Source organism: Choloepus didactylus, chromosome 22 (genome assembly GCF_015220235.1).
Source record: "Choloepus didactylus isolate mChoDid1 chromosome 22, mChoDid1.pri, whole genome shotgun sequence".
Taxonomy (NCBI): Eukaryota; Metazoa; Chordata; class Mammalia; order Pilosa; family Megalonychidae; genus Choloepus; species Choloepus didactylus.
The window spans coordinates 23,684,856-23,706,691 of record NC_051328.1 but is presented as its reverse complement, the minus strand read 5'-3'; the positions used below and the strand labels follow the sequence as shown (position 1 = coordinate 23,706,691).

General features: G+C 46.9%; 1 protein-coding gene across 1 annotated transcript in view; it reads right to left on the bottom strand.

Moving 5' to 3' along the window:
- Positions 1-21,492, bottom strand: part of LOC119518565 (cadherin-1-like) — a 78,100-nt gene extending 56,608 nt beyond the window's left edge. Inside the window, exons 1-3 of the mRNA XM_037815788.1 lie at positions 21,444-21,492; positions 21,013-21,187; positions 20,442-20,560 (exon numbers count right to left, since the gene is read on the bottom strand). Of these exons, the coding sequence (XP_037671716.1) occupies positions 20,442-20,560; positions 21,013-21,187; positions 21,444-21,492 (343 nt within the window). The remainder of the gene's footprint in view (positions 1-20,441; positions 20,561-21,012; positions 21,188-21,443) is intronic.
- Between the last annotated feature and the right edge of the window lie 344 nt (positions 21,493-21,836).

The window sequence follows — 21,836 nt, the reverse complement described above, 5'->3', positions numbered from 1 at the left end:
CTCCCTGGGGCCGGGGAATGGAAATATACTGAAATATTTGTGCATTAGAGAAAGGGAGGTGGGGGTAGGCGAGGACCAGGAGATGGCTGCCTGGCGTGTCCCTGATTTCCTGCAGCAAACTACCCCTTGGCCGCTTGACCAGGCCTCGCTTTACTCCCCATTAGCTCCCACAGCTTATGCCCACTCCCACCATGGAAGTGAAGGCAAAGACGGGTCAGGTCTACCGGCCCGTTGCCCTCAACAATGTTGACAGGTAACACCAGTGGCTGCAGCACGTTGGGGGACTTCCTCTATGCACGCATGACTCCAAGCAGAGCGGTTGGGCCCATCTGGAGTAATGGTTGCATCCATGCCCCCCACCCCCAGGAGACAGCTGAAGAGGTCCCACATAGAATAGCATACTTTGCAGCTGCGGGCTTGCCAGGGGTGCCTGCAGATAGGGAGCAGGGGTGCGAGGGACACTTCACTTGATTAAACATTTGATTTTTGAATCATGTGCAAGTATTGCCTACTCAAAAATTATCACTTTAAAAAATGTTTTTAAAATGTAGGAGAAAAGGGATAGCTATATTCTTTATGGCGACTCTGATAGTATCTTTTGAACTCTAAAGGGTGGGGCGCCCAGGATAAAATATTTAATGGAATTACATTTGCAGAAGGTATTTTTATGAGCACCTAACAGCCCCTGGTGCAATTTACAGACCTGTTACCATAAGACTCCTTTCTGGAATCAGGAAGCAGCCAATGTATGTTTATCATCTATCTATAAAACCTATCATCTATCTATAAAACATTTACAAAGGCATATTTCAGTAGTTGTTATTGATATATCTGTAATAAAAACAGAAATGACAGGTAGCTATGTATAATCATTCATTCATTCAAATGTCTGAGGTCCTACTATGTGCTGGGCAGTATTGAGCCCTAGAAGTATAGCCATGGACAAAACAAACCAAGTCCCACCCTCAAGGGCCTCACATTCTTAGTGAGGGAGACAAGGAAGAGGCACAGGGAGCAGGGGTTTGCAAAGGCCCTGTGGCAGCAGACAGCTGAGTCATGACATATACTAAAAAAACTCTCCACCATTACTCACTATTGCTACAACAGGTACATTTACATTATATTGCTATTACAACACAGAAGATATATTACAGGGACCTTACTTCTAGAAGAATAGATGCCAAGATGTTTCCCATGGTGATACCTAGATAGTGATATTTTGGGCAATTTAAATCTTTTTCTCTTCCTAGCTATCTACATTTTCTGATGTTCTTCCCCACAACAAACGTGCATTAGTAGTGTAATAAAGACAAATACAAATGGGAACTCTTAGGTATAAGATGTGTTGCCAGAATTGAAGGAGGAAAGGAGCTCTCTGAAGAGGATGTCTTCCCCTCTACGGCATGGATTTAAGCTTAAAAAGGAAACACAATCTGGCATTTTCCTCTTTGTTTTGACTGGTAGAACTCAAATTTGTGATCTGCTTTTAAGCAGGGAACTGGGCCTTGTGGCAAGCATTTGGCTTCTCTACATTCCCCCAAACTCATCTTCTACTTTATCCTTATTTTCCCTTTGCCCATTTATCTCCATCTGCAATACCGATGCAATCTGTAGATTGCCCATCTTTAGATTGAGGTGGGAACGAACGAAAAGAGAAGCCAGCAGAGACGAATTCTTAATGGAGGCTTGAAAAGGTTATGTTGTTTTGGGAAGTCTTCACGCCATGGAAAAGAGGCTCTCTATCTTGAGGGACCCCGATTTTTTCATTTTTTGGACCATAATGCTCAAGAATGGGGTGGAGATAGTCCATTTAATCAGGTTCCATCATAAAGATGATAAAATGGCCTTTAAGTCCTTCTAAGAAGTAGATCTCCATATCATAGTGAACCAGAAGCTCTGGTCTTCAGTTTCCTCATCCAAAAAGGGGGCCTAGGGTCCACACCCATAGGATGACTGGAAAAATTATAAGTTACTGTGTAAATGCTTAGGATAATGCCTGGCATATGGAAAGAACTATATCAGTGTGATACCAATGTTCATAATAGCAATTAGATTTTTCAATCATCAGTAATAATAACCGCTAATATTTCTGAGTGACCATTGCGAGCCTGATACTCTATATTGTTCAGCCTTTTTATCTCCACGATAATCCTATGAGGAGGAAAGTTAACAAGATACTAAGATGACTTAACAAGAAGACAGGATATCCTTGAAAGAAATTCTGTTGCCATTGTCCCAGTACCAGCCCCTTGAGAGTTTGGAAGCCTGACTTGTTTATCTCAGGAAGGGAAGTTGTGTATCCAGCAGTTAGGTGCAAGTCGTGGCTCCCTTGCCCTGCCACTAAAAAGTCAAGGGGACCTCCCTGAGCCTCCGTCTCTCATTTATATTTACATCCATATCTAAATTTAGCAGTAATAATAGGGTTGATGTGAAAATTAAATGAGCTCACATATATAAAACCAAGTGTGGATCAATAGGTGACACATATTAAAGATTAGCAGAGAACAACCAGGCACAAACTATAAAGAAAAATCAGATCAAATTATAACCAGGAACTTTCCCATAAGAATACAACAAAAAACCTTAAAAAGTGTTATATTTCTGAAAGTCCTGACATGTCCAGAAATATTAAAAACAACAACAAAAAAAACAGCAAATAAATTACCTGTCTTGGAGCAAACCTGCTTAATTACAAGCAGAGACAGCTAGAGGAATACTCAGGCTCAGGTTTGACTGCCCTCTCTGGAAATTTCGGGAGTATGTTTAGAATCTGAAATGTCTTATACATTTGCTGGATCTGTTATCAAACTCCACATGGATTAATCATGAACTACAACCCTTCCTATTCCTCCCCACCACCGCCACCGCTACCACCCCCAAAATAGAAAAGCAAATTTACTACCTGTCCACATCAAGGAAAGTCCCTAAAGTTCTTCCTTGGCCCAACCTAAAACTGAAGCTGCAGGTGCCTTATCTCCATGTTGGATCTATTTGCTGCTCAGCCTGGATTTCGTGCTGGCTTCTCTCGGGCAGCAGCAAGGTTTAGGGACACATTAAAATGTTAGGCTGGGCAGATCGTAAATTAGGGAATTGTGTTTGCAGACTCATAAATGACACCTCATCTAAAACCAAGTAAATTGCTAAATCATCCAGTTGTCTGCATTATCTGGGCTTCCCCCCTGCTCTAGTAGCCTGGATGGATGGATGGACGGACGGACAGAAGGACGGAGTGCAGACTGAGTGGGCCATTGGTCATCCAAGCTGTCCTCCCCCAAAACACTGGGATTCTTCATCGCTAGAGTCATTGCTGTTTGTCACACACCTTGCATCTTTTGCCCACTTCTCAAAGAACACATGAGCAGTTTGCAACCCTGGATTTAATTTACCCGCACTTCTGTCTTGATGCTGACCCAGGGATTGGGTCCCTCCTGGACTGTTTTCCTATTTCGAACTGAGCCCTGAAAGCCTTTTTTGGGACTCTCAGAGTCATCAGGCTGCTCAGAAAATCTGAAGCAAGCCGTGGGCCCTATAATCTAAGCAACGTTCACATATGCACACACACACATACACATCCAGTTGATGTGTGAACAACTTCAAATGGGTTCACAGATCCCCTGGAGCCCCACCAAGAACTACCAGATAAGTGTATAATACCAAACAAATCCTCCAGTTCAACTCGGACCTCTGGACTCAATCTCTGGGAAGGCAGTCCCCTCAAGTCTACACTATTTACGTTTTCCAGGTGAGCCAGATTTGGGAACCCCTGCTCTGGTCTATCTTTTCCTTTTAAAGGGACCTAGGGACTACCAGTTCAGCACAAGATGGGCTTATTTTTAAATACAGATCCCTGGACCCCACCCCATATTTATTATAAGTCAGAATGGGAGAGGAGGGAAGTCAGACTCAACAGTCTGCATTTTTAATTAGTTACACAGGTGATTTTTTAAGCACGATGAGGACTGAGAACTGTTGCCCAGAATTACAGGGCTAAAACATTAAAGAAGCTGAAGGCCGGTAAACATTTGCTGATTAACTAATCAGCATTTCAATTAGAGGGATTTCCGGATGCCCACTTCCGGCAGGTCTCCCCTCCCCGACCAGGCCCCACAACCTAAGTCCAGTTCCCTTGCCCCTCCCCTGCATTTCCCTCCCCCTCCCCACCTCAACGGTGATGCAGGATTTTGCTTAGGTGTCAGAGGATTGTGGCTGAAGCCGAAGCACACACCACCCCCCGAGACAACCACCCCACTCTGGGGGCTTTACGTGGACGTAGTCCCCTAGCATGTACCACCCCCTAACATTCTCCATCATCTGCCTATTCTGTGTGCGGTCCCCACCCCCACTAGAGGTAAATTCTGTGCAGGGGGTGGGGATTTTCCTCACTGCTGTAATTCCAGGTCCCTGTGGGAATGCCTGGCACTGGGTGAGTGTAATAGGCTTAAAGTGAATTGAAGTACTCGGCTCCATGCCTGGCTGAGGCAGAGCCTCAAAAAAGTAGTAGCAAGCACCATAATTTCCTCTGGAAGTAAAAAGCAGCAGAATTGAATGCTTTAAATTAAGCTGCTTTTTACAATTGATTTACCTTTAATAAGAAAATAGCCTTGGTGGGGGCACTTTTTAAAGCTCCCCATTAGGATTTAAAAGGATGGCCAGAGGGATCTCTAAGATCAACTGAATTTTTTTTTTTTAAAAGAGGAAAAACAAAATTCGATTAAAAAAAAAAATAGGAGTTTTAGGAATCTGGCTTCCTCTTCTCCATTTATTATACATTGCTCCAAAAGTCTCAAAAGGATGGAGATAAAGTCAGCCCCTTCCCTGGGGACCCTGCAGCCTAATAAATCCTCCCCAGTGAGAAACCCTTCAAATGATTATTGCTGAGCACCAACTACATGTCAGGCACCATGCAGGGGGCTGGGGATGTTTCACGGAGCACACAGCCTGGCAGGAAAACAGGAGAACACAGGAATCCCATAGCAGCAAGATAAACCTGGGAGAGGATGGGATATGGGTGGGGTCCCTGACCTGGCTGGGCCTTGGGAGCAGATCAGAGAAAGCGTCCTGAAGAAGTACTAACTGGGCCAGCCCTGAAAGATGGGGTAGCCAGATGGGATCACAGGAAAGTGCTGCTCACGGCAGAGGTTGAATGTGTCAAGCAGTGGGACTGAGAGCCTGGCTACACAGAGAGGTGCAGAGATCAGAGAAGATCAGAAGCCAGAGATGGGCCCCAGGCCTTGGTGCTCCAGAACCCAGGCAGTCTGGGGCTAAGGTTCATGTTATTAACCACCAGGCTACAGTGCCAGGACTAGAGCTGGAGGGACTGGCAGGTGGCAAGAGGAAGTAGTGAGTGGGTCTGAGCTGAGGGGGAGAGCCATCTGGACTGAAAGCTAGGAGGCCTTAACCACGCAGGCTGCCAGCCCCTCTCTGTCCTTCTGCTGTCACCCCTTCCCCTGCCCACTCAAATCCATGCACCCTGGCCTCTTTGCTCTCTTGCAGCCATCCCTGCTGTGCTCTGCCTCAAGGCCTCTGCCCTTGCTGTTCCCCTGGGTCTGGAATGCCCTTCCCTACATAGCCATGGGGCCTGCTCATCACCTCTCTTGGGTCTTTGCTCAGATGTCCCCCTTCAATTAAGGCCTTCTCAGACCACCCCACTGCTTCCAAGCAATCCCCCCACTCAGATTCATTAACGACTGTCACCGCCCATACCCTGAATGTTTTACACGTTTATCATATGTATTGTCTGTTCCCCTAACCACACTAGAATACAAACTCTACTAAGGGCAGGAGAATCTGGCTCTCTGCTGTATTCTCAGCCCCAGAACAGTGCTTGGCATATAGATCACTAACTATAGGCTGAATGAATGAATGAATGAATGATGGATGATAGATGGTTGGAACCATCTGCTGAGATGGACACCTAGAAGCAAGGGTGGGGAAAGAGGAAAAATGTGAATTTTGGATAAGTGTTTGGGATGGCTGTGGGATAGCCAGTTGGGGCTGATACACCAGGACAAACCACGCTGGCTTCTGAGGGCCGTGAGGAAGGTGCAGCCGCTCCCTCCCTCTATGGCACAGTCCCCCAGCAAAGCCTGACTTGGCACCCAAGGCAGAGAGAGGAGGAGGAAGAGGAGGAGAACAACCTGTCCCTCTAGTTCTCCAGGTTCTCCCAGCTTGCTTGAGCTCCTGCCAGCAGGGCCCCACCCAGCCAGCCTGAGGCCACATTACACTATCAGCCTCAGGAATGGCCAAGGGGAGTTTTCTCACAGCCCCCCACCCTCCCAGTGTGACTCCAGGGCAGGGAGCTCAGTTTCACCTCAGCCACCTGAGTCACCATCCAAGCATCCCTTTTGTTGCATTCCTGGCCCCCAGAATCTGCATGGGAGGTCCCTCTGCCCCAGCCTTGGCTTATAGCTGAGCCCTCAGCCAACAACAGCCGCCTCCCCCCATCTTCCTGCTCAGATGCCACCCAACGCCCCAGGCCTGGCTCCCCTGGCTCCCCCTGTGAAAACTTCTTCAAAACTTCGCCAGCTGCTCCAGCCCACACAGGCCTCGCCCCACCTTGATTCTGAATGTGCCCGTTGTCTGATAACTTGGCATCTCAGTGTTTTCCACCACTTCTGGATTGATCTCCAAAGCCCTCCAGTCAGGAAAGGCTCGTGCATGAGGCAGAGCACACAGTAGGCACTCAAATACCGTGCTGGGGAGAACTCAGTGGGCTTTGGGGTGTTTGTAGTGGTCCATGATACTAACAACACCTTCCTCCAGATCAAGAGAATGAGGGAAGAGTGCCAGGCACTGACATGAAAATTTTCCAGGGCATATTATAAAGGGGTGGGGTGAGCAGGCAGTACATCTTAGAGAACATTCCTTTTTCTATTTGTGGAAAACTCCAATTAAAAAAACTCACAAGTATGGACACATGTGGTCTGTAAATGCATAGAAAAATGTTCACATTTGTTCCCTAAGGGGGAGGTATCTGGAGAGTGGGGGCATCACAGATGGGCCTTCACTTTTTACTCTAAACACTTCTGTACTGTTCAAAATTTCTATTGCTGGTCATGATTCAGGTTTTACTTAAGCTTTATAATGGAGAATTTCAAAATATCCAAAGTGAATGAAAATAGTAAAATAAACCACCCCATATACCCTCAACCCTACTCCAATAATACCACTCTCGACCCATGTTATTTCATCTATATCCCCATCTGCTTGCCCATCCCAGACACGTGCACATACTTCCATCTGTAAATATCAGGGTGTACCTCTAACAGAACAGGAACCTGGATTTCTTAACATAACCCAAATCCCATTATTATTATTAAGTAATTTTTAAAATCTGAAAAGCTGCTTGCAAACTCCAATCTCCTTGCCAACACAGTCCTACCATTCAGATTTAAAATGGAGCCCAAGGGGGGCCTGTAATATCCCCTTTGTTCTGGGTTTTCAAAGGAGGAGCCAGGATCTTGAAGGCTCATTTACCCAAAGGGTTAAATCTGGTAAAGGACTTCCGTGGCTGCTTGGGTGGACCTCTAGGGAGCAAATGGATTAGCACACTGGCCCCGAGCTGCTGAGCCCAGGGAGGGCAGAGAGCAGGCCAGGACGTGAGAAATGCCTTTTTCAGCCCAGCTCCATTAGTTGTGTGACCCTGGGTTAGTTAATAACCTCTAGAAGTTTCCGTTTTATTATCTGAAAATGGAACTACCGTAACACCTACCTCAAAGGTTGGTGCAAAGAATAAAAAATATCACACATGGACAGTTGAGTACTCAAATCAATAAGAGTAATAGAATGAACGTTATAGTTATTATTTAACAACGTTAATATTTTAGTCCTGTGTGACTCTGGCCCAGTTACCTAACCTCCCTGAACCTGCCTCTTCATGAGAAACTCAATGATTTTTAAGGTCTCTTCTAATTCTGCCCCCAACGAATGGATTTTTAAAAACGTACCCTTTGTCTGTGAGTTTAGTGTTAAGTAACTCCGAACCTTCCCCAAAGGGAAGGTCTATAAGGGTTACAGAGACCTTGGAATTCACTCTCTGGAACAGGGCTGCAGCAGCAAGGGCTTGAGTGGGGTGGACCAGATGACCCTGGCGTGCTCATAAGTGTTTGTAGCATCAGAGTTGGGAAAGGGGCTCTCAGAAATCAGAAAAATGTTTCCAGTGCTTCAGATCAATCTCAGGAGTCTTACCGTACTCCCTCCTGTTGCATTTTCTGCCCTATTTCCTTTTATCCCAGTTCCCAAGGAGCCACAAGATACCCTTTACAAGCATTTAAAAAATTAATTCACTCTTGGCTTTCTAAAAAGGCCAGTAGCAAAGGCAGCTGTGTGTCAGTCCAGACCCTATGTCATGCATCATCAGCCAATCTTGAAACCCAATGTCTCTCCAACACCCAGGACTGGTGGCAGGGAGAATCTGTCCCCTGCAATAGGTAACCATCCTTGGGCCATGGAGACCTCCGTATCTGTAGGTCAGTCTGCTCACGGCATCTAAAATGCCCTTGACGTTGTTTGTGATAAAAGAGCAGATATGCCCCAAGTGTCCATCAATAGGGGGCTGGCTGTGCAATAGAATACTGTACAGCAGGTTTAAAATGAGGAGGACAATCTCCAATCTCCAGTATATATTAAGTGAGGAAAACAAGGTGTGAAATAGAGAATATAATATGCTACCTTTTGTGTAAAATAAGGGGAAGGTGAGAAATAATAACTCTGTATTCCTAATTCAAGGAACACTGTAAGAAAACATAAAATGATGTTATGAGGGGGGTCTGGACATTGGGAGTTCACAGAAAAGCACCAGCCAGGTACAGGTTCATAGGTGGTAGCAGAAACTTTGGGGTCAGCAGACCTGGGTTTGAATCCCTGTCTGTCACTCTCCAGCTTTGTGGCCTTGGACAAGTCACTACTTTTCTCTGAGCTTCCATTTTTACCTCTGAGTCTAATATTAGACTCAACGTCACAGGATGGTTCAACCAAATAGGTTGTAACTATCAGTTAGTGTAGATCACCTGCCTGGTGGTGGCACGTGAAGTTGCCCCTCTGGACATGTGGACAAGTGATGTCACTTGAATGGGTACTGGGTCAAGACAAATGTCTTGGATTTGGGGTGCTCAAGGAGCAGCAGGAGAAGGGGATGAAGCTCTTCCTCATCTTAATCCTTCTCTCTGGTTTCTGCCGGCTTTAGCATTTTACAAGTTTTTTTCCACCCCTTTGACAATGCTAAAGCTGAAGCTAAATTATCAGTTTAGTTATTAATAATATCTAAATGCTTAAGAGTGTTTGCTAAGTGCCAAACACTGAAAGTACTTTACATGTGTTAGTGCATTGACTCCTCATCACAGCCCTATGAGGTAGGAACTGTGGTTATCTCCTTTCTACAGATGACGGAGCCAAGGCCCAGGAAGGTTAAGTAACTTGGCCAAGGTGATACAGCAAGCGAGGAGAGCCAGGATTTGAGCCCAGGCAATCCTGCTTCTCAGCCACCCTCCCCAGTTCACCTTCACTCCCCGAGGGACCCATTCATTCATTTTACAGTTAAAAGAGAAATGAATGCAGAGGATTCAAGTCACAACCTTGACATCAAATCTCTGTTGAAACCAGGAGAAAAACCTCACACCTGCTAAGTGGTGTGTGGTTTCCTAGGTTCAAAAGCCTCCTAGGAATTTAATTCCCAAAGTCTTAAATACTCCCACAATTCAGGTGAGAGTTTCAGCAGGAAGGAGGAAAAAAAGAGCGAGAGAGAGACAGAGACGGAGAAACCGGAAATAAATTCCAAAGTCTAAAGAAGAATCAGCATAATTTACATAGAAGTTTTAAAACCAAAGATTTCAATGGCAAGCTCTGAAACACCTATCAGCAAAGGGATAGAAGACAACCGAGGATCTCTTTTTTAAAAGCAGAATTGAGGAAATACACCCACAAATCCTAATTTCTCCAGAAAGTTTAGTCATGATTACAAGCTCGGGAGTTGGCGTGGTAACGAAACTAGCCACATGAACTTCTCTCAGCAGCTGTGGAACCCAGTCATTTCTCCAAATCACCAGCTCCCTGCTGAGGAGTGAACAGATCTAGGGCCAGTTCCTCTGGGGAGTTCTGAGTAAGGGCGGGCACCTAAAGCACCTGTTACCACCAGAGGATGATGTCAGAGCTGACTCAGCCTCTGAGATAAAAACCTCTCCAAGGAGGCCTCTCAATGTCGACTCAGGGCCTCGCCACACCTGTAGATAAGTGCCCAGGTATCGTCCTACCGCTGACTCAAGGGGTGAACTTTCTACAGGAAAGCCACAACTTTCCCACAAACAAGCTGGCCATCTAGCTCCCTTTTCAAGCACTCCCACACAATTGTGATGAAGAATTAGTGGGGAGGAAGTCAGCAGAATTTTTGATGAAGAATTAGTGGGGAAGAAGTCGGCAGTCTGAAAATCCTCATACTGGGCCCAGACTTTCATTCTAACTAGCAGGTCCTAGGATAATGGTATAGGGTACTAAAGGGGGGGGGGGGTGGAAAACTCTCTGCCTGAGAGGTCTTGGTGCCTGTTTAGGATGATCTCATCCCTCTGCCCTGTGGAGGTTAAGAAAACAACTAGACTAGAGCCATATTCCCCTTGGGCAACACGCCAAGGGGCGGGGTGGCTTGGAAAGAGCATTAGATCTTGGTTTGAATACGATACCCTTTAAAAAACAGGTGCTACAATTAGCCTTCGGGATTATTCCTCCAGAAAAATGCCTGCCCAGTGGACAGTCTTTTTAAATGGCACAAGGGTATGGCAAGTTCAGTCCCCTAAAGACAATGTGCAACAACTCAAACAGCTTTTGGGCACCTAACTTCTACAGATCTTTACTCAAATGTCATTTTTCTTAGAGGTGACTTCCCCCAAAGTCTCCCCACAACACACCTAGTTCCTATCACCCGTCCTGCTGTGTTCTTCCTCCTCCATAGATGACTGTCTCCATCTGTTTCCTCCAATGAGGAGAGAAGCTTCACAAGGGCAAGGATTTTTGTCTTTTGTCCCCTGCCACATCCCCAATGCACAGTGGTTGGCAGGTGCTTAATGTAAATTTGTTCAGTGAATGGCACCCAGAGGGACTTCTCTCCCCTGTGACACATCCCTTTAACCTGGCTGGTCACAAACTTCTTGTTAATCTCCTTTTCCTGATGTAAAGAGCACAGACTTTGGAGTCCACACCCACTGGAACTTCAGGCCAGGCCCTACCACTTCCTGCCTGCATGACCTGTGCCATCTTTCTCAGCCTGTCGTGTTCCCAACTGTCACTTCTCCCAAGGTGGTTGTGAGGTTTAAAGGAGAGAGATAACAGAGGGAAAAAAGCTCAACCCATAATAGGTACAAATCAGTACACGGTTGTTTACAATAAAAATATAAAAATACAGAATTTTTTTTAGTAATATTGCATGAGACATACTTATACTAAAAAAATTAGTCATTGTTTACCTGAAATTCAAATCTAACTGGGCATCCTATATCTTTATTTGCTAAATCTGGCAACCCTACCCGTTTGGTAATTATCTCCCTGAAGGCGGTGTGTATATGTCTTACATAAAGGTTTACAAGCTATTGTCCCATAGTGCTCTTTTAATGAATATTCTATTGATCAGATGGATTTTAAAGCCAAGAGTTGTTTTCTGTTGTTGTTTTTTTTTAATCTTAGCCAAGAGCTCAAAAGTTAGCCTTAAATTTTTGTCTTTGAGTTTTTGTCTCTCTCAACAAGCTCCTTCCAGGCTCCTGTGCATTGCCAAGAGATGGAAGAATGGACACCAGGTCTTGAACAATTAATGAGCCTGAAGGATGCTGGCAATACCTGGGTGGAAGGTGTTGGGTGTATCTGGGATCTTTACTCAAGGAAGGTGTTAGCCAGACAATAGAAAACCAAACAGATGGCCCTGGCTGGCTCAGGTATCCTGTTCAGATTTTGATCTGGTGCTTCCTTACACCAAGAAGTGTGGGGCAAAAATGGCTCATCTGACCTTTAGACTTTAGCCTGCAAGCTGTTTCGTGACAAGACAATTAGGTAAGGTTACACCAGGGGTGTGCAGGGCTCAGAGAAATTGGGGAGATCCAAGCAGAGGCACATGCCCTGAGAATAGCCCCTCCCTGTGTCCTTTCTATGGCTCATACCAAACAAGCCCCATCTTCTCTTTAAAAAAAAAAAAAAAAAAAAAAAATTACCCACAGTGGAATATCCTCCAAAAGCAAAATGTATGAATAGAAGTGCATAAGACATGCAGAAACCTCTTTCATTCATTCATATGACAAATACTTATTGAACACCTTCCATGTGCCAGTTCTAGATACTATACAGTTGTGAATAAAACAAAAATTCCTGGCCTCTACCTGTCTCCTCCAAGTAGAATAGAAGCTTCACAAGGGCAGGGATTTTTCACTAGAGTTTACGTTCTAGTGGAAGGAGTCAGACCGTGAATTGGAGAAATGAGTGATGTGCATAGCATGTTAGTTGGTGAAAAGTGCTAGAGAGAAAAACAATGCAAAGAAGGGGGAGGGGAGTAGTGGGGGAGAGCATGAGATATGAGAAAAGACTTGAAGAAAATAAACAAAGTGAGTGTGCAGACATCAAGGGAAAAGAATTACAGGCAGAGCGGACAGTCAGCACAAGGCCCCGAGGTGGAAGTATGCCACTGTGTTCTAGGTACAGCCAGGAGGCAACATGGCTGGAGAGAGTCAGCAGAAATGAGGACAAGAAGTAGGAGGGGTGGGAGCATGGGTGGGTAGATGATGGAATCCTTGTGAGTCATAGAAAAGGACTTTGGCTTTTTATTCCTCTTCATTCTGTGTGAAATGGGGAACCACCAGTGGGTTCTGAGAAGATTTTGAATAGGAGTGATATTTTCTGACTTACATTTTTAAAACCGTCACTCTGACTGCTGCGTGGAGAGGAGACTGTGTTGGGAGAGAGAGCAAGGGACGCAGGGAGACCAGAAAGAAGGCTGTTGCAACAATCGAGACGAAAACACTCTAAAAATTCTCTTTGGAGAAAACACTTCTGGGAGTGGAGAAGGTTTATCAGCCTGTTGAAATGCTCAGCCACAGAAACAGGTGTTCCTCTTAGCCTTGAACTTGCCCAAGTAAGATAAATATCTGAAAGGCTTTCAACTTATTTCAAGCCCTCCCCTAATTACAAAGCCAGCTAATTATTATCTAGGCCTTGGCCAATTTTCCCACAGGGTCCTATGCTGGCTGTTTTATGATCTTGCTCACAGGTAACAGGTTCAATCCTTTCAGGGAGGCCCCATCAGGTCCCAGCAGTAATATCTGAGCTCACAGGGACAGATGTGGGCGTGTCTTCCCCCTTTTAGGAGAGACATCCCCACCAGATCTCTACCCAGCTCAAGCACCTTGAGGAAGTCCCAGTAGAAACATGAGTTTGTATAAGACAGTTTTAACCCCCAACCTTGGATGCTAATATAATCAGGTTTTCAAGGATCCAGCAAGTTAAAAGAAAAAAATAAAAAAGGGGCATTTATTTGGAAGTGAAGGTCAAAAAGAAAATCGTCCAAGGTCAAAAAGAAAATCGTCCATAAACAATTGTCTTTTCAAAGGTAAAAGAGGCTGAATTCCAGCATCACAGCTAAAATTAGAAAGACGCAAGAGGAAGGAGGGAATTCCTTTCCCCTAGAAGTGAATCAGATTCCACTGGAGATGCTGAGATTGGCCACAAGGCAGTAGAGGGGAGTGGATAAGGACCCGCTTTTTGGAAGATGTAAAGTCCCGGGCTGTAGCCCCAGCTCTGCCACTTCCTGGCAGGGTGTCCAAACTCACCAAGCCTCAGTGTCCTCTTCTAGAGTGCTGGCTAATGACCTTGGGCCACTGTGACAACTAACTGAACTGTCAAGTTTGCAAAATCCTTGGATGAGCTCACTCCCAAATACTCACTAGATACAAATATTTGAATTTTCATTTGTTGGCCACCTCCAAATAAATGCTCTTAGCATAACCCTTCTATCATTTTCATCCTCCAGTTTGTGGGATTCCTGAAAAATCTCTGAATATGCTGATATAAGAGTGAGGGAAAAAGACCCCTGTCCTATATAAATTCATATTTAAACTGGTGCCTAATGCTCTTCCAAGCTCCAGACCTGAAATCCCCACATGGCTCTGAGGACTCCATCTCTGAGTCCTTCAGATGTTCAACTCAACACATCTCTAACCAAGAACTCAATTTTCTTCCCATAACTTGCTCATCTTTCTCCTCTATTCCCAGTGTTGGGGCAAAGCATTCTAGAAACTGCTAGAAACACTTCTGCCTTAGAACTACTTAGGTGCTGGAAACCTTGACATCATCCCCCAAATCAAAACTGTTTTGTCTTCAGAGAGGCAGGCACACAACACTTCTCCCAATCTCCTGCTTAAAACCTCCACTAGGACAGTGGGAAATTGGCTGTCTCAAGATCCCAGTGGGGGTAAAAACTGATACAGTCCCTGTAGAGAGCAATTTGGCAATATCTGTCAAAATTACAAATGTAGATATCTGACCTGGCAGGCCCACCTCTGGAAATGCATCTTCTAGATATACCAGACCAGGTGCAAAAGGATAAATGTACTAGACTATTCCCCACAGCACACACCCAGTGTCCATCCATCAGAGGCTGGCAAATATGCTACATCCATACCATGTAGCTATAAAAACAAAAGAAATGTGGAAGTTATTTTTTTTTTACCAATATATAGAGAATTCTCAGATTGTTGGGAGAAAAGCAAGATACAGTGTTACCATATGCTCTTTTTTGTATAAAAACACCATATATTATTAAATTTACATTTGCCTAGAGAAATAAGGCTATTTTTGTATCACCATAAGGATACAGAAAAGACTAATAAAAGTTAGTTACCTATGAGGAACCAGTTACCTGTGCATTGGGAGAACAGTGGACATGGATAGAAAGAAAACTTTTCACTCTATGACACACGCGCACACACATATGTATATGTATACATGCAAAAATGTAATTAAAAAAATAGGCAAGTTAAGATTTGCCTACTAAAAGAATTAAAAGAGAAAACTCTCCATTACCACTGTCTGTAGACCAAGGCCCAAGACCCAAGGCCCAACCAAGGCCCTGAGGTAGCCTGGCCCAAGCTGGCTGCTCTTTGCACCCTGTGAACATTTTCCTACCCTGGCAGCATTCTTAGACTGTACTGAAATTACCCACTTAGGAGTTGTCTCCTAGTGATTTTCTGGAATCTATCTGAGGGCAGGGGCTGGGCCTTAAGGCAAGTTGGCACCCCCAACACAGGGCACACATGAGGGAGAGGTTTGTGCACTCATTAATTCTCTGGGCTCCTGCTGCTCCCACCCCTGTCCACTCCACTTCGCACCCGCAGAGCTCTCGTTCACTGGCTGGCAAGGCAGAGTGAGGCCCAGCCTCATCCCTCCCTGACTGAGGGTGCCCTCCGATCCATGGCCTCGAGGCTGGTCAACCAGATGCTGCACACCCTGGCTGGCACCAGATATTTACTCATCAAACATTTGGGACCTAGCCCCTGGGGCTGTCCAGGGCAATGGGTCAGGCAGATACCCGGGGAGCTTTTAAAAATGCTGAGTCTAGAGCCCCACCCTCAAGAGATCCTAGCTCAGTGGATTTGCAGTAGAAAATGTTTTAGAAGTGCCCCCGGTGATTTGATGCTCAGCCATGTGGGCAAACCGTGGTCTCACGGGCTGAGACCCGGCACTTTTGGCACCGGAAGAACAGGGAGGTATCCTTGGGTATCTGTGTTATGAAACATTTTTTATAAAGGGCCATCCTGCTTCCCCACCCCCAGCTGCTCCTGGCCCCACTCTTCCCACAATTCTAAATGCTATTCCTGAGCAGGTCCCCCTTTCCCGCCCCACAGGGAAACCCCCTTCATCCCACCCCAAGCTGCCTACACGGTGGCAAGCAAGAAAACACCACAGAATTTCCTTTGCTAACAAAAGCACTCTCTCTGGTGGAGTCACTGCAGAGCAGTGTTTGCTTAACACAGAACCAGAGTGTGAGGAAACTGGTTTTGCTGGTTTGCTGGGTGGGAGGGAGCTCAAGGAAACATTTGAACCAAAGGTAAAACACAGGAGAGTAGCAAACAGAAAGCTCCAAATACCCTGGGATGGGGGGCTGGGGGTGGTCCTGCTAACTATGGGAGCTAATATTTAATATTCATTGAGCACTTGACACATATCACCCTATGAAATGGGTACTATTATGTCCATTTTTTAGATGGGGAAACAAAGGCTCAATTAGCAAGCGGCATTACCTGGATTTAAATTTAGGCATCTTGACTCAAGAATCTTCTAAATCTGGGGAATTTGCCACCAGGGCCTTGAAGGGAAGTGGGGATTGGAAGATAAAGGAGAGGAAGGAGAAGGGAAGGAAAAAGTGCAGACAGGTGCAGAAAGCCCTCGTAACAGTAGCAAGCACAAGCTGGGTATATAAAAGGGGAATTTAAAATTAACAACCAAAAAAAAAAAAAAAAAAGTAAGGGAAGGGAAAGAAAAGAAGGAAGAAAAAGAGAAAAAGGCGCCACCACGATTTTTTTTTTTAATTGACTAAAACAGAAAAACACTTAAAAATTACTAACAGCCCCTTCCCTTCCATTCTGATTCGGGTTTGAGGTCTCCCTTCTCTGCCCTCTGCAGCTTTCAGAGGAAAGCACTCAGTATACAGTATCCCCAGGATACTTACTTAGCACCATGAGCTCGGCTGCAAGAGCAACTGGGCATGCAGCCCACACCAGCATATTAGAAAGTTCTAAAAGACCAAACTCTTCAGTGCCCATTTGCAGTCAACCTCAAGGGCTGGCCCCGGGCCAGAGTTTTGAGGGCAAAAAACTAAAGCCAAGGTCTGAGGGGTAGGGAATATTTATCCACCCACTCCTTCATTTGTTCAAAATAATATTTGAGTGGCAACTATAGCCCTGAAAAACATTAGCCACCATTTAATGACTTCTCATCTTTCTTTATACATGTTCTCATTTGCATCTCTGTTCAATCTGTATCTCCTTCATTCATTACTGTATCCCGGGGTCTAGGCCCAGCACTTGTGCAAAATAGGCACCCATGTTTGTTGAATAAATGAATGAACATGCACATTTAATTCTCACAGGCCCATAAATATTATTATTCTCCCATTTTATAGATGGGGTAACTAAGGCACAGAGAAATAAAGTGACTTGCCCAAGGTCATGTAGCTAGTAGCTGAAAGTCAAATCTGGATCTTTCATTTCCTTATTGCTCACTGAACTATACTAACCAGTCTTACTGATTTCATTCCCACCTCCTAGAAAGCCTAATGTCCAGAGAGATGGGGGTTAAGGCAGAGTAGAAACCCAGAAAGGCTGAGTCTGAATTGTGACCGCTGCCTCTTGGGGATTTTAGGGTTTTGGCAGCTTCTGGGAGATGTGAGAGCCGATTGCTTCAGCGTCTGGCTTGTCTGGGGCTATGCTTGGAAGGCAACGTGAAACAGACACCAAGGTGAGCATTTCAAGAAGAAAAAGTATCACCCAATGAAAAGCCCCGGAGAGCAAACAGGGATTTCCATAGCCACCTGGCAAAGAAAGGTGGGCAGGTCCAGCAGGCCCCACGGGGAAGGAGCTGCATCCAGGTTTCCTTAAATGGCCTTGCAGAGCCCGGGACCAGGACTTTTCCACCTCCGCTCTCGGTGAGCCACAAAGGCAGGGGCAGAAGGGCAGCCAGTGAGTCTCCTTTCCTAGTAAGGTCTGCCTCAACCTCTGTCACAGACATGAGTAACTGAGGAAGTGACGTTTAAGAGTTTGATGGTGGATGATGTAAGGTGATCCCCAAACAGGTTTCTGTATTTGTTTTTTAAGCCCAATTTATTTAATTGGAGGCCTTGGATACTGTTTCTACCACCTTTCAGCACATCGTTTAGAAAGGAGGGGAAATGGGTGTATTTAATCCACACAGATGGGTGCCTGTGAGTTAGATCAACTCATCAAGCAGCCAGATTGTAGAGATTGTAGAGGAAACAAAGCAAGGAAACCATGGGGTCATAAGCCTGCCTGCTTTTCTTGTGTTCAGTTCCCCCACTCCCATTCAACTTAAAGCTGTGTTAACCAGGCTAACGGCTTTAAGATCCCAAACTTAATAAGCTTAGTTTCTCAAACCAGAGTGCTAAGAAAAAGGAACAAACATAATCAGAAGCTCTGAATAACTCATTTATAGTTGACTTTTTAAAATGGTCTCCATTCTAAAACCTGGAGAGAAACCAGTGGAATAAAATAAGACTGAGATGGTGGGGTCAGCCATCTCGTAGGGCACAGGAACGACCCCAGCAAACCACCCTGAGGACCCCTAAATTCGGTCAAAACCAACACTTTACCGTCACCCATGGAGTAAAATAATGACAGGTTCCATATTTTCCAGCTCCCAAGCAGCAAATTCTCCACAAAGCTAGTGTTAAAACCTGATGCTAATGTCTCATCCCTCCATTTCCCTGGAATGTCTAACAAAAGCAAGCCCACTTTCCCAAATCCTGGCTGCCTTTTTAAATAAGCAAGCCAGTTCCTAAGGTCAATTTTGTGATTTTACCAAAAGACACTTCCATCCTTGGATAATTCAACAAGGAGACTCTACGGCCCAGGTGGGCCAAAAATAATGTTAAACATCAGGAAATCTGTTGAGTGGAAGTGGGGTCTGTGGCCATAAAGGGAACAGGAACCAGCCACACAAAAAGCCTGTGAAGTACTGGCTGGAGCCACCTCTCCCACAGAAGCCTCCCACCTGGGCTGATCCATCTCCATCACCACCATCTCCTCTCAGGGGTCCCACCCATCAGCACCGCTCATCTCCAGGGCACACACAGAGGACATAATCTATTCACAACAGACAGATTCCCCCAAACACCTTCCTTTGTTTGAGACGACTGACGAGAGCAAGAACAGGAGAAAGCCCAGCTATGGCTCCTTGAGCAGATTTCTAAATGTCTCTGTGCTTCAGTTTCTGCAAAATAGAAACAGTAGTGCTGTTCCCTCAGAAGGCTGTTGTGAAGATTAAATGAGATAAAATGTGAAGTGCTTGCCCCAGAGTGTGGTTCAAAAGCAAATAACAGGAGCTGCTGTTAATAACTATAATAATTATTAACATATAATGTTATTATTGGCCAGAAACTGAGTTTGGGAGGTGGGGGGATAAAAACCAGAACAACCCACCCTTGGGGCTACCAAAAGTGCTCAATTGCCTTAGTGCAGGAAAACAGAGCAGCACCTGTGTCAGGACACCTCCTACACACAGACACCTGCCCCACTCTTCAAGCTAGGTGAAATTTGCCTCCTCCCAGAAGCCAGTCTTCCTTGCCCACTGAGTCCACCAAAATATTCCAGGCCACCCACACCCTTTGGCACCTAATTGCCCATGTCCCAATGTCCTAAGGGGGTCTTAGGACATTCTCAGGAACCTGCTAGAATGTGAAATTCTGAGACGAAGGTTGGAGTGACCCTATCCCTGCAACTTCTCAACTCACTCCCCTTGCCCAGCACAGGGAAGCACAGAGAGTAGAGACTGGTCAATTCACCACAACATTAGGAGACAACACTTGCTTTCTTACCCAACAGAAAGCTCCACACAACACAGATGGGGCTCAGAAAAAGCAAATATGTTTAATCAATCGAGCCGCAGTCTCTCTGGGGAAAAATGCCGCCCACTGTTGGGACAACTTCCAAAGTCCAAAGGAAATTTAGGGTTGCTGCAGATTTTTCACGCGGTCAAAGACTGGAAGAATTAACACAGTGCATGCCTCAGGGGAAATGTGGGTGGGTCCTCTTTCTAAAAAGTGTTTCCTTTATTAGGATACTCCCCCAATCAACTAAAACCATGAGATAGGAGAAAGTTGTTTGACAACAAACAAGCACCCGGGAATCAGTGAAACTAGAAAAGAAACCAACCCTTCCCTTGCTCCCACCGCTGGGCAACGGCTAAGTGGAACAAAGCAAAGAATCCCGGTTATCACAGCGATAAGGCCTAGAGGGTACGTTGGCGCTTTTTGTGGGCGTTTTCATCCTAAGTCAGAGCTACCAAGCTTTTTTCAAAAAACCATTATTCCTTGAGGGTACCTGTATGGAAATGTTTTCATCTCTATGAGCAAAAGCTACAGCCCTGTAACCAAGAGAGGGCTCCTCAGTCATCCCGAGATGGTGCAGAACTGTGTGTGGGAGTCCAACCCCAGCTCCAAGTCCAGCTCTGCTGACTCTGAGGGACTCGTCCTTCTCGGAGCCCTGACCTGCTTGCCCGACGGTAAAGCAGGAATCCCCCCACCTTCCCTCCCGGTGAGTGGGTGAAATTAAATAAAGTTGTCGGGGACAGTAGGAGACCCACTGAAGGTCTCTAATAAGTGCCCCCCACTCCCTTTATAACGTCGTTAACCAGACGGGGCTTCCCCCTCATCCACAGTGCTCAGTCACGGTCAGGCGCGCCCCCACCTCTGCCCAGGAAGCGGCCCTCTCTCCAGGTGTCGGCCGGGGCACGGTGAACGTGTGTAGCTCTCTGCACCAAAGCCAGGGCGGCAGGGCTCCGGCTCCGCGCAGAGCCACGACGAGACCTGGGGGCGGGGAGGGGAGGTAAGGAACGCAGGTTACTTGGAGGGGTCCCCTCCTGCCCACACCGAAACCCACCAGCGCCGCGCCTCCCTCGCTCGCGGCGTCGGGACTGTGCGAGGTCACCTCCCACCTGATGACTGTGCGGCGTCATCCTCTCCCACCTCGAGTCCCCAGGAACTCCCAGGAAAGGGGGGCTGCTCCCGTCCCTCCCCAGTACCTGGCCCCCCTTTCCTTCCTGTGTCTTTTGCTTTTTAATATCACTGACTCTCCCCGACCCCACCACCTTCCTCACACCGGGAACGCCGCCACATCCTAAGTCTAGGTTCTCATACAAGAGGCGCCCCCAACAAGCCCTGCTGACCCCACTCTCTTTATCCCGGGGGCACCGCACTCCTAATGGACTCCCTTTTCTTCCACACAGGAGGTGATTTTTTATTGACCTCCCCTTCCTTACCTCTGCGGACTGGCCCCACTACCCCTGGCTTCTCCCTCACTCGCACCGCGGCTCCCCCGTTTCCGTATCCCGAGCCCCACCCTGCTCCATGCCCCACTGCAAGGTCCCGTCCCAAGCCCCATGCGTACCCCTGCACCTGGAGTCCCCGGGGCCTGCAGCTTGGCGCGCCCCGCACCTCGGATATTTGCGGGAGGAGGCGGGCAAGAGCCGCGCTCCCCTCACCCCCTCCCACTCCCGCCTCGGCCCCCCAGCCCTGAGGTGCCTAGCCAGCTTCCAGGCCGTTCCGCCGCTTGGGACCCAAACTTTCTCGGAAAGGTGGGGGGGGTGCGGAGGGAGAGAACGACGGGATGGAGAGGAGGGGACGCAGGGTCGAGGAGCGGGGAGGATGGGACTGGAAGGTGTCCCCTCAATCGCGAGGGGAACAGACGTACCTGCAGCAGCAGCAAGAGCGCGAAAAGGTTGCTGGCGCAGAGCGCCCATGGCGGGCCAGGCGGGTTGCGAGCGGGGTCAGGTAGGATCGGGCTGGGCCGGGCTGGGCCGGGCTACGCAGTCGAACACGACTTCCGTAGACTCACAGGTATCTCTGCGGCTTCCAGACGGCCACTGAGGCCGACAGCTCCGCGGACCGCCAGGTGAGCCCCGAGGGCTCCGCCCCTGGCGCTGCTGATTGGCTGAGGACGCACCTGCCCCGGCCACAGCCAATGAGCAGCGCGGCGTCGGGCTACAGCTCCCTCCGATGGGGCAGGGGGCAGGCAGCCCGCCCACAGTCCCCACCCACGGCCACGCCCCCTCGGCCCGGGGCCGACCCGGTGACCCTCTGCGCC